The sequence below is a fragment of the Cornus florida genome, unplaced genomic scaffold (assembly GCF_030987335.1).
Source record: "Cornus florida cultivar Cherokee Brave unplaced genomic scaffold, ASM3098733v1 CherokeeBrave_3.0.0_Hap2_Chr01, whole genome shotgun sequence".
In the NCBI taxonomy this organism is placed as follows: Eukaryota; Viridiplantae; Streptophyta; class Magnoliopsida; order Cornales; family Cornaceae; genus Cornus; species Cornus florida.
Genome location: NW_026775571.1, coordinates 89,218,980 through 89,232,857, shown reverse-complemented (window position 1 = coordinate 89,232,857; position 13,878 = coordinate 89,218,980). Strand labels below are relative to the sequence as shown.

Genomic DNA, 13,878 nt, shown 5'->3' with positions numbered 1-13,878 from the left:
CATTCCATTTCATTCTTGTCTACCAAACTAAGGAATTAGCCCTTAGATCATTCGAGGATAAATTACATTAATATCTATGAGGTTTAAACAAATTACACACGGAAAATCGTGTAGTGTTTATTACTTTTAAAAGAACTATAAAATACATTTATATGAAAACAAATATATTTTTTTATTGACTTTTCACACAACAGTTTCCAAAAATTGTCAACCAAACATTTTTTTTTTTTACAACTTTTTGATTTTCAATTCTTAAAAAATATAAAACTATTAAGAGAAGAAAACTGAACCAAGAAATCTCTTAGTTACTTTAAAAAGTATCACCAAATCCATAAATACATATGTGCATGCATGCATGTGTATTGCAATGAAAGAAACATTAAAATCAATGTACTTAGGTAAAAACAGGTCTCTGAATAGAGAGAAAGAGAGAGAGAAAAAAAAAAAAAAAAAATGAAAAAAAGAAAGATTGAAATCAATGCATGATTTTATTGTTTTGGATTCTAAGCAAGGAAAAAGAACTCAAATATTGCACACACAATACTAAGGCCCTGTTTGACAACCACTGTTGCTTTGTGCTTATACTTTGACCCGAAACAGAAGCAATGTTTTTGCTTTTAGAGTGTGTTCAATACTATTTAAAAGCTTATTTGGTAACGTAAATTTGTTATAAGATTTTTAGAAAAAAAAAAAAAAACATGAAAGCATGTTTGGTAAAAAGTGTTGCAAGTTTGAAAATTTGAATGGTTAGTTAAAAAATGTTATTTTAGATTTTATTTATTTATTTATTTATTATTATTATTATTTTTATTTTTTAACGGTGCTTTGCTACAGTGCAAAAACAAACAAAAACATCATTTTAATGCTTCTGATTTTGGCCTCAATTTTGGAAGCGCTTCGGTACTATTTAAAAGCACATCAAATATTACCAAATATGTTTCGTGTTTTTACTTCGCTGCCGTACACTAACAAAAGCAAAAAACACGAAGCAAAAGCATTAGCCAAAACAGGCCTCAAGTGTTTTGTGAATGCTGCAATGGTTTTTGTATCAAATTGACATTCTTCTCAACAACGAGTCAATGTGGAATATAAACCCTTACTCCAATTGATAGGACTGAGCTTATAATAGTCATTTCATAATGATCCTTGCTGAATCTTGTAAGTATTTATCATTAGAGGCTTGTCTTTTGATTAAGGACCACAACATATTGCCTTAGCAGCTGATCATTTGAATGTTGTCATACACCTAATGACTGCCAATGAAAGGTAAAAAGGACTATATGCCTTCAGACAAGCCCTTTAAATATTATTATGCATATTAACACCTGATCAAGATGGGGAAATCAGATTTATTTATTTATTTAATTAATTATTTTTAATAGAATCTGTTCAAATGATGTGGCCAAAAGTTATCCCATCTTTGCTAATATAGAAATAAGTTGGAAAATGAAGTGGAAATTGTTTCCATGCCCTCTGTTTAGAGATAAAAATATGCATCACAATCATCTGTTATATAAGCTGTTAGCTTGCAATGCTTTTTCCATATAATTAGATTTTTTTTTTTTTTTTTACATAGAAAAAGCTTAAAACAAAATTAATACTATTTAAAAAGAAATTAAGACACTGCAGATTTGTTCATACTATTTTTTCACTCAAAAGTATAACCTAGGACGTATCAAACAAGCCAATCCAACTGCTCTTCTTGATATTAAGAATTCTAAAAACTATTATATGATACATACAGAGCAACATTTCCCATCAAGTGTTCAGTTTTTCTTCCAAATATACACACACACACATAACAACCATAACAAAGGAAAAAACACAACCAATTTTTTTTTTTTTACAAACCACAGCTTATTAAACACATGCGATAATCATCTCGATCAGTTATTCATCTTACATACCTCCACTGCAGCACATTCAGATTCCCGGTTCAATAAATTGGCTGCAATCAATACCCTTGTCAGAAAATGCTTCCACAAGCCTAGGGAAGAGCTTAGCAAGAATGATCTTGAACCCTGTCGAGCTTCCCAGTTGATTTTCTTGCTCGGTTTTTTTGCATCCAAAAGCGCAACCTACTGGAGCACCTTCCATGTATGCCTTACAGGCCAAAAGAATATATTTGGAACGTCGGCTAAAGTGCTCCTCCACAAGTGCCTCAAAATGCTGCACCATTGCAAAGACAAACTCAATACAAAAAAAATAAAAAATAAAAAATCAATATAGTTTTTATTTATTCTATGTCAAAAAGCAATCAATTCAAGGATTTTAGTTTCTGTCATTTATGTGGACGGCAGGGCATTCCCCATGTCAAAAATCATAGTGGTCCTCAGATTCTAAATTTTCTTTTGTTAATTCTAAATTGTTAATATATATATATATATATATATATATATATATATATTTCAGAATATATTACTCAACATTCATGAACAGTTCTTCAAATTGTAAAAGTGAAACATGCTGGCTGCTATTTTTTCAGACAGTACTTTAGTAATGGTCTAGAGGTAATTACCAATTAAAGCAATTACAATTGCCATTTTTTAAATTTATTGCAATAGTAGAGAAAACTGCTATTATAGAAAAATTATTGTACCTTGGGTGGATTGTGTAGTAGGTATAGTATTGATTTGCAGCTAACAAGGAATGCATTTTCATTGTAGCTCACTGAGTTTCTCTCTCCTTCAGCTCTTCCCATAAGCCCATCATATCCAGCTTCATTGAAATAAGGCTTTTCATTAAGCACAAGGGCCTGTAATGAGAGAAGAACTTGGAGAATAGTGGAGCTTTCGGGATTCCATACTTCAGAAGACGTGCCTGTCCATGTATTGAGAAGACTGAGACAGACCTTTCCAGACTCATACAAGTTAGGGTTGATTCGGAGTCCTCCAGAATTGTAGTGCACCAACTGCATAAAGTTTGACGCCCACAAAAAGTGAGTGAGCTTTTGATCATATATAATGTGGATGTAATATATCGACAAAAGATTATATATATATATATGGACTGCTACGTATACACCCTTTTTTGTACACTATTTTGTTTTATAAATTACATATTAGAAATTTTTTGGAATAAAATAGGATTTGGAATTGACGGCATTGACTTTGAATTATCAAGGAGAGGTTGTCCAAATTTATTCAAGCATCAAGTCAATGACTAAGAACCAGAACACAAAACTAAATAACTTACAGGTGGCTCATGAGGATACTCTGGAGGCAGAATAATATCAAAAAAGAAAAGTCCGTCATGGTATGGAGTTCCAGATGCTCCTATGATGGCTGCCCGCAACAAATCCATCCTCTCCTCGTAGAGACGGACATAAATTGTTTCTGCTCAGGTTACAAAATAGGCCCTATTAGCAATAGCTTAGAAATTTTGGAGTGTCACGATCCACTAAATAATAGTTGCTTGTTCCACTAACAAAAAATATTAACATTTCATATACAGAATTGGTCATAGAGTGGTCGTTTTGACATCAGCTGCTTCATATATTGCAACTATTTCTGTACCTTCAGCTTTTGCTCATCAAAACCACACGAGAGTCCCCTTTTCAGCCTTGCATTTTCTATTGCAAAATAAATCTTGTTTATTTTTTTCAATAAGTATTTAAAATTTATTTCCTTAAGCTTGATAGATATTGATGAGTCTGATGAATATTCCATTAGTGAGGCTGATACAGGTTGGTTTAAGAGGGGTCTTCTGGAGGAGGAAGTTTTTGAGAATCTAACAAAATATGATTCTGATCCACCAAAGAATATAGAGGGGAAAAAGGATCTTGCAAGGTGAGTGTGCGTGGGACAAAATGTAGCACCATATTGTGCATGCGTTTCTAGGAAGGTCCTCTTATTAAGTCACTCTCTTCCTTCCTCGGTAGCAATGATGGAGAACATCATGACTCGAAATTCAAAAGTGGCACTATCACATATTTGTCTTGGACACAAGCATGTAAGTGTAGGTTTGAGGTAAGGCAATAGGCTCAGATTTGAGTTAAATTGTGTGTGAGAGAGATTGTTGGGGTTGACCAAATTATCTCATAGATTGGTCAATCATGTTGGAATGCCAGCACAAGCTGTTCTTGGTTCATATGTTATCTTTATATTTCTCTTCTTTCCTTGACTACACACTAGCACATGGTCCTTGGATATTTCACATTCTATTTCTGATATGATACATGAAACAACAATTACTTCAATCACAATCCACTGATGTAATTCATTAATCAAACTCATTCAAATTCTTTCTCATATTCAATAGGTTGTTGTCTAATGAAAGATCAAAGATTTCATAGGACAAAGCATCGGAGCAGTAAACAGCATAAGACTAAGTACTTACCAGGAAGATCTTTCTCCAGGATGCTCCATTCTTGCCGAACCTTCTTCAACCAACTTCTTTTCACCTATAAAAGAAAAAAGAGGAACAAATGGGTTTTTAATCTGTTCACGTGTTAACTGGTATTTTAAGGGAATACGAAGTAATGTTCGAACCTGAGACAACGTTAATCCCTTGCCAGCACCATCAACAAAATAGTGGTCGTAGCAACCGCTAACCATATCAAACTGCCTAAACTCTTCTATGTTCTTGTTGCCTGATGAAAATGAAAAGGCTTCATTTTCTGGGATAACTTTGAATTCCAGCTCCCTTTTAGTTTCTCCAAGCGTATGCAAGTCACCTACTATAGTTGGTGGTTCCTCAGTGCACAAATTGCAAGATTCCAGACATTTCTCATTGATAGTCACATCATGTGCATCTTCTGAAATAGGGCCAGATGTACCTGGCAGTGATTTGGAAACCAGATAACTGAAGAGGCTTGTCGTAATACTTGTGAAAAACCCAACAGCAGCTCGAGGAAGTGAATATGAACTAAAGTCCAACAATCCCTGAACATACAAGCAGGCAATTCTTTTAATCATCCCAGGGCAATTGACACAAGCATTTAAGAAGAATATTGAATTTCTATGAAGTCCCAAACTGAGAGATCATAACCCAATTCAGTAATTCCATTACCCTCCGTTAGCTTATAGCAAATTGGCAGTTTTAGTTGTCATCATAAGAAAAACATATTCTGTTTCTCAATTTCTATGAAGTTTCAACAGTCACATTGAGAACTAGAAAACTGATGTTCACTCCCTCAACAAGATATTCCTAAGTTCAATTACTGAAAAAAAGAAAGATATTCCTAAGTTCTATACAATCTTTTTATTAAAGGGATGAATCACTTTTGTGAAGTTCAAAATCACAAATGTAAATTTAATATTCCCTTTTGCACTGCCTGTCTCCAGTCCTGAACTTTTCTTTTCCTGATTTCATCCCCAATTCTTGCGAGACGTTACCATGCAATGACTTATCAATATTTTCAATTTTAACTACCTATATGATTCCCAAATCACAAGTATTTACCACCATACAAATCCCAAAACAAAAAGGCTTCACCATGAACAGTTAAAATAGAGGGGTGTGTTTGTCAATTTTGTGTACACACAAGATGGAGACAATAGGCGTCACCTTTCCTTTCTGGTGCAAAGAATGTTTATTATGCTCAGACTCTTGATTCCATTGCTCAACGTATCCATCATTCAGCACTCGAGCGGCAGATGAACTTTCAAATTTATCCAATTGAATGATTTCATAAGGTGCAACCTGGAATGATATTGAAGTGTTAAATAATAGGTCCCTAAATGCACAGTAACTCATGAAACAAATTCCAGTGCTACTTGAAAGCATAATGGACTCCATAACTCTTCAGCGCTACATAAAAATAAATGTATGGTAAATCGTCAAACAAATTTCTTAAGCATCTGGGATTGGTAGATCTCATTGTACTCTAAACTAGTTAGGGAAGCTACAACTGTACTTCTATCATAATGTTCTTTTAAATGAACCTAACATTCAGTAAGAAACTCTTTCCCTTTCCCTTCCCCGTCCCCATCCCATCTGCTCTGCACCAATATAATAATTTTTAAGGAAATATTGAAAGAGGAGGGACTCTAGTAAGTATACCCAAACAAGCCATGAGCAGCAAATAAACATAGGATCATTAAACATCAATGAAAATGCAAAAGTTTTACGATGTCGCATTATAATCAGAAAATATCTGGCACATTGGCATATCTTTTCTGGTTCAATGGCTGTTTTAGGCAGCACACAATCTAGGGTTTCAGTTTTCTGATCAGATGGAGTCATTAACCGGCCAAAACAACTATCCATTATTTCATTTCATGATTTCAGTATTATCATTCACTAAAATAAAGAATAAAGTTATATGTGTGATAAGCTTTATGATAAAAAATCCAAACAAATTGTATAATCCATATTTAACCAGAAAATTGAATGTTCAAGCAGTTATAGTGTAGTTGTTCACTAATTCAAGAATTCAAAGGCTCATCAGTAATCAATGGATAAGAAAATATAATAATTTTAATATTAAAAGGATAAATCAGGAAGTATAAAAAAAATTGTACTTTTGCAGAATAATATTGCATCTCATTGCTTGACTTGGTAAAAGCTCAAGCACACAATTTGGGTAATGCAAAAGATTAAGTCCATCTCTAGTATTCCCTTCCAGCACCCCACCTAGGTAGAACAAACATTGAGTAATCCAATTGTGCACTTGTTGAATAATCTCACCAAAGTGGGAGTTATTGGTCCGACCAAAAGTTAATAGCTTATTGTCCTTAGGAGGGAAAATTAGGAGTAATATCTTGAATCTGCCTACAAGAAGAAAGATCTACAAAACTTCACGTGCAACTAGAAATGAAGAAATAAATTGACTAACACCAGACTACACTTGTAGAACTCATCAGAAAGGCCAACAACTTGGATAACTATTACCATACCCCACAAAGATAGTGCAGTAATTAATCATTTTCAACTGAACAAAAAGAATTCGTACCTTGGTCGTAAGGCCAGTAGCCCATTTCACTTCAACTTCCCCATCTTTTAAGCCCATAACAATGCCAATACATGATAGGCAACTATTATTGGGGGACTCATTTTGATCTCCACCACAGTTCTTACCCTTAAAAGCAGCCTCCTCAACCATTTCCATTTTTGTGAAGACATGGCTTTTGTAAAAATTTTCGTCAAGATGATCAACTAACTGGCTCGTTTCCAATCGAAACACAATATCACCAAAACAATATGAATAGTCAGGGTGCTCAATCAATTCATAAGCACTCACAGTTTCCTCCACATGCTTTTCCTCAAAATCAGAGAGTCGATCTACTTCAAAAGCTTCCCACTTGACCTTCACAGTTTTTTCCTTTGAATCAACACTCCTCACGACACCCCATCTTCCATTACTTGGAACATGTGGATCATCACAACTGCCCTTTTCTAGTACAAATTGTTCAGGCCAAAAGTCATGAGCATCAACAACATTTATGGGGAACAAACTATGTGAATCTAAACCGAATGAAAGGCTGCCATCCTGCCACAAAACATCAACTTTGGTCTTTGTCTTCACAGTAACAAAGATTTCCTGAAAATTCGGATTGAAGTTTTCTCTCTGAAATTCTTTTTCTGATTGTTTATGCTCTTTAACAGGCTCACAAGTTGATGCATTAAAAGAAGTCTTCTCCATAACACCATTATGATCTGCAAATGGAAGTATGCACCAATCACCAAGCTGCCAATTTCCGTGTGGAAAACATGACAAGTATGTTAGGCTTTTTGAATCTTGTAAACATGAGGGAGCAGGCACCCTTTCACAACCGAACAGGACAAAGCCAAGCCAATCAACACATACCAACCCTGCTTTGACAGAACAAACAGTTCCTTCATCTTGTTTTGCCTTCCATGTCCCACGTAACCATCTAGCAGATTTGGAAACAGATGGGAGTTCAACCCGCACTCGCTGTCCTGGATAATAAGAGTACTGCGAATCTTCAAGTAAGTCAGGAGAAATAGGAAGGACCTTCTCTGGACCCATCATGGTGAATTCACACTCTGAACCATCATCAAACAGGATGGTGATGCAGTCTACTATTTTATCCACTTTCCCAAGCCAGGGTCCATGCACTACATAATCCCCCACTGAAATGGAATGATACCTTTTAAGTTCTTTTGAATTCACATTTTTTATCCTTTTTCCATGAGCATTTTCCAAGTCCAAAAACATTTCAACATTGATCACTCTTCCCATCTGTCCGGATGGGTCTTTTATGGAGCACACGATGTCCCCGTGTACAAACCCCCTCTCAAACAAGAGGAAATCATCAATCTTTCTGATGCTTTCCTCAAGGCTTGACAAAATGCTATTGGCCTGCCCACCATACAAATTTTCAGTGTCATCCTGATCCTCAATGCTACCCCTCTCGCTGGAACTGTCAAAGTCACTCAAGAGAAAATCCATCATTTTGAGGCCTGTCAAAACATATGTGCAATTTGATTAAATATTTACAAAAAAATAATAATAATAAACAAATGAATAATAAAGGTGGAGACATTGGAGTGTTTGAGCAAGTAGTTAATTTTGGAAAGATTTCTCACCTGTGTCACATTAACAGAAGAAACCAGATTATGTTTCTTCTGAAGTGACCCACACTTTAACCCTTGATAATCTCTGACAAGTGCAAAATAATTTACTTGGAAGGAGTAGCCTAAAAGAAGAGAATATATACCGGGATCTGGGTAGAGAAACATGTATGAGTAGCCATAGAAATTTTCGTGAGAAGAATAGTGTGAACGGTAAAACACAGTTCAACATTAAATTGACCATATTCAGCTACACATGATGTATTTTAGAAAACATTGACTAAAAAACAATGCCACAAAGAAATATTAATATTGAAACGGGATAGAGAATTACCACCAGATATGCTCGTCGCCTGATGATTTAGAACATTCAACACCTCTGCGAGTCCAAATTTTATCTCGATATGGGTAATCAGCAAGTCGTCTCGGATATGAAAGGATGAGATAAGATTAAAATTCACTGTAATACTTCAACAACAAATTTATATTTTCTAGGTCAATCTGATCTTGTGATACAGAGACCAAGATAGTATCTCCAAAAAAATTGGAGAATAATGCCAAAGGAGATTTGCCCAAAAGCGATAAAGGGAGTCTACTAAAGACTCCCAAATGCCAAAGGAGATTTGCCCAAGGAATGGACTGAAGCTTCCACTAGAAGGAACTGCCAAAGGAGATTTGCCCAAGGAATGGACTGAAGTTTCCACTAGGAAGAACTGCCGAAAGAGATTTTTCCAACCCGGTTGATTGAAAGTTTCAAAAGAAAGAAAGTTAATGCCAGAGGAGATCTGCCCAGTAGCCAGGTTATCGTTCGAGGCCAAATTGATAAGATGATGATTTTCCAACCCAATTATGAAACCTCCGCAAGTATAACTGTCAAAAGAGCCCTACCCAGCTAGAGGAAACTTCTGAAATTTTTGCCAAAGGAGATTTGCCCCAACGGAACCGAATCTTTGAATCTTAAATATAAATATTGCCAAATGGTCCGAAAGATTTTTTATTTCTTTCAGAAGCCAATTTTATATTGCCAAAGGAGATTTGCCCCTGAATGAAGCCAAACTTTCAGTCAGTTCTGTCCACTGCCCAAGGAGATAGATTCGCCTCGCATAAAATTCGATTGACCAACATAAATCCTGGATTAAGAAAAGAGAGATTCAAGCCACCCAAAGCAAAGAGTGAATCAGAAAAACATATCTTGCACCAGAACCCAAAGTTAACTATCTCAAGAATGACCTCAACTGCCAAAAGTAAAAAAACTTCTAGTAACCAGTTTAGATTTCCATGGAACCTATAACAACTGTAACTATTTTTTTTTTGATAAGTCTGTAACAATTGTAACAATTAAAGTTCTTAAAAGAGAAAGATCATGTGATTCAACTTCGATTACTCAATTGCTCTTCACTGTAAGGTTTTTAAACAAAAGTACGGAAATGGGTATCCAAGTAAATGAAAAGAATAGCATCTTGCAGATGTGTTTGAGAAACAATCAGAAAAAGAACAATAAACTAAGAAAAACAATGTCAACTTGCATTGTTTTGATCTCGCTGCCTTCATACAGTACATTCCAAATAAAACCAGAAATTTCTTGCAACTGTCCACCAATGATTAACATGAACTTTAATTTATAGGGTTATATTTTGATCAAGTAGCAATAGTATAAGTAACAAATTTTAAAGATCTCCCCTACTTCAATACCAATTTTCAAACTTGGGAGGAGAACAAAAAAATTCATGAGAGAGTTAAGAAAACAATCATTTTCTTGCAAAGCACAAAAACTAAGAAAAACAATGTGAAGTTATATCATTTTAATCTCGCTGCCTTCATACAGTTCATTCCAATTTAACCAGAAATTTCTTGTAACTGTTTACCAATAATTAACATCAACCTTTTTTTATAGGGTTATATTTTGATCAAGTAGCAATAGTAAAAGCAATAAATTAAAAAGATCTCTTCTACTTCAATTCCATATCTCAAACTTGGGAGGGAACATAGATTTCATGGTTCAGAACACAAGATTCAAATTTGGTTCCTAGTTTTTCGGCAACAAAGATTGACAATTCGTCACCAAAATGGCGGTTCATGAATTTTTCCAATATAAACCTAAATCCCAAACAGTACACTTTTTCAAAAACTTCAAAGAAAGTGAATGCATAACATCATACGCTAAATATGCAGGGCTAGAGATGTTCAGTTTTCCATAAAAACTCAATAGACAGTTGAAATGAAAGTAATACTCTAAATTGCAACAAACAGATGTTGTAACTGCCCATTATTGATTAACATGAACTATTTTTATAGGGTTTTATTTTGATTGAGTAGCAATCAAAAAAGCAAAATTTTAAAAGATCTCTTCTACTTCAATTCCATATGTTAATCTTCGGAGGAAAACATAAATTTCATGAGAGACAGTGTTCAGAACACAACCATTTTCCTCACAAGATTCAAACTTGGTTCCTAGTTTGTCATCAAGAAAGATTAAGAACCCGTCACCAAAATGGTCATTCATGATTTTTTCTACTACAAACCTAAATCCCCAACAGTGCCCTTCTTCAACAAAAGGTTCAATTTTCCATAAAAACTTAATAGACAGTTGAAATGATTGACATAAAAACTCAACTCCGTATGTTAAACATTGGAGGAGAACATAAATTTCATGAGAAAGAGTTCAGAACACAATCATTTTCCACAAAAGATTCAAACTTGGTTCCTAGTATGTCGTCAAGAAAGATTGGCAATATGTCACCAAAATGGTCATTCATTAATTTTTCTAATACAAACCTAATTTCCAAACAGTGCACTTTTCCAATTTTCAATAAAAAAAAATCGACAGCTGAAATAAAAGTAATACTATTAATTGCAACAAACACATGTTAGGAAGTAAGAACAACAAAATGAACACAACACATTCTTGGACAACAATATCTAACAGTTTCATAAAATCGTAAGATAACATAAAATTAAATTCTTCATTTGCCAATAATCAACATTTCAAAAAAGACTGAAAAGGTTGAAATTGCAGGGTAGAGAACTGAACCAATACCATATCTGGATACAGTTGCCACCAAATTAAGTGTTGTCAAGGAGACCAAACATCCCAAAAGAGGACGTTTAGTGTTTGCTCTTATTTTCCTTCACTTTCTGGCACTTTCTTTCTTGTTTGTTCTTTCCAGAGATAATTATTGAGAGCCCAAGAGAAGGAAAGGTTATGGAATCAGAGAGGCAGGGTTCCTCTCTGAATCCATTCCTTCAAGCCATAACCCAACCTCGCAAACATGAAAGAGCTACTGCAAGAGACACCTCTCCTTTCTCTCTCTTAAACGTTGGAGCTTTTCATTTCACATCCAATTAGATAATATCTATACTCTCTACAAACATATCATTTTCACTAGTCGTATATTTATACATACACAATCAAGTACATGTAAACAGTTGGTGTCCAAATCTCCAACATAGCCTTGCTGTTGCATCTTAAAAATACTCTTTTATATATATATATATATATATATATTGCTTTTAAGTTTTACTTTTGAAAAAAAGCACATGCTCGCTCATGTTTGTTTATTGGGTGCACGAGGTGTACGATATATCGATTCATCCGAGTAATACATGAACAACGCGTATGGCTAAAATCATTCCAATGTGTCTTATCCTTAATCATAATATAATTAAAGTAGAGAAATTATAGGTTGCGACCGTAACGCCACGTCACATGGTTAGCGTGGTATCACACAATCAATAAATACAAGCATGTATTCATTTGCAATCAATAATCAAATAGACGAGGAGAGTTATGGATGCTTATCTAACATCAGATCTAGATGGAGAGAATCTTGAAAGTATAAAGTTGAGTATTAAAAATATATCTAATAACTTAAATTTTTAAATCAAAATTGTTTTAGGCCTCAGATTACATCAAATCGGCACTTATATAAAAACTTATAACTTTAATAATATCAATTCTATTTAGAGTATTTTGTGTAGAAATTACCCTTATGGCTTTGAATTTTTTGCCATTAAATTACCATAAAAATATTAGAATTTTTTGTTCGAAAAAATTGGTATAAGTTTCTTTATACTTTTAATGAAAAGAATAATTATTTAATAATTACAATTTGTAAAAATTGACAAAATATTTATATTTTTGTTTCCTAGCACACTAGGGGGAATGAGAACTCAAACATGGGCACACCCGCTGGGTGCTCTATCAACTAATTTACTAGGTAATGCTTAAAAAAATATTTCTAATTGCTAATAATCAAATTATATATATATAGTTAGACACCCAATATTTTTACCAATTAAAACTTTAAAATTATAATTACAAAATTGTAGTTTTAATTAAGAAAAGGGTAAGCAGATTTAGAATTTTAAAACTACTATAGGGTAAATTTTAATAGTCTTTAAGAAATTTGATTGGACTTAATTTTTGGTTTTTCGAAAGAAAAAGTAGGAGTTACTTGTAATTTTGTCAAACAAAATTATTAGCACTTTTGCTTCTGAACTTCTAATATATTTGTTCATTTCTCTTAAGAAAAAATAAATAGACAATATTTTTTGAAAAAAAAATAAAAAAAGAACTTGATCGTCATTCATCATCATTTTTTGACATGAATGTTTGAAAAACCATACTTGTAGAAACCATATTGGTACTCCACTGAAGTGGGAAGGGAATTGGAACAAAAAAATTGATGATTATTCATTAAACCACTAAGCTTATATATATATATACACACACACACACATATATATTATTACTTTCTAAATACAACAAATACATTATAGGGAAGATGACACATGACATGAAAGTTCAGTCAATGTTCTCAACAACATGATTAACTCACAGTTGCTATTAGACCAAAAATTGAAGAGAATTTACTTGTGAGATGGGTCAATGCAAAAGTGGAACTTCCAATAATGCTTTTCACATGTTAATTATTGTGTCAAAACTCAAAACCAATTCAAAATTTATTTTAGTGAAAGATCAATTGAAAACACACACACACAAAAGTAGAATCAGGTAGATGTCCCAATAAAGATATATTCACCACATATTCCAATTTATATTTAATTTTAAATATGATGGAAGAGACACAAAAGCATTGCCATGTATTATAAACTCTAAAAATCCAATATGTGAAAGATAATTCTTTGTGCAAATTATCATTTTTCTTATTTGGACAAAAGAAGCATATGCCAATTCAATAGTAACCCAAGTCTAAATAATTGTGTCATACATGAACTAAAACCTCCTCATTTTAGCCTGTCATAGAAATCGAAACTTGTTGAACTCTTTAATTTTTGTTCCAATCCATTTAAAAATAGAAATTACAAAGTGAAAATCTAAACTCGAACACCACAATCACTAGCACGTGTGAAACAATAATATGTGTAAGTAATTTTGGC

General features: G+C 33.7%; 1 protein-coding gene across 2 annotated transcripts; it reads right to left on the bottom strand.

Moving 5' to 3' along the window:
- Positions 1–1,673: 1,673 nt before the first annotated feature.
- Positions 1,674–11,827, bottom strand: LOC132305485 (probable ubiquitin-conjugating enzyme E2 24). 2 transcript variants are annotated; one of them, XM_059803123.1, is made up of 10 exons: positions 11,516–11,827; positions 8,813–9,608; positions 8,494–8,630; positions 6,896–8,367; positions 5,509–5,643; positions 4,491–4,883; positions 4,339–4,402; positions 3,196–3,335; positions 2,600–2,911; positions 1,674–2,169 (listed from the first exon to the last, which is right to left on the bottom strand). In XM_059803123.1, the coding sequence occupies exons 4-10, from the start codon at positions 8,357–8,359 to the stop codon at positions 1,924–1,926; spliced, it is 2,754 nt and encodes a 917-aa protein (XP_059659106.1). In that variant the 5' UTR covers positions 8,360–8,367; positions 8,494–8,630; positions 8,813–9,608; positions 11,516–11,827; the 3' UTR covers positions 1,674–1,923. The 2 variants fall into 2 exon arrangements, with proteins under 2 accessions (XP_059659106.1, XP_059659114.1); XM_059803131.1 differs by lacking the exon at positions 8,494–8,630.
- Positions 11,828–13,878: the final 2,051 nt, after the last annotated feature.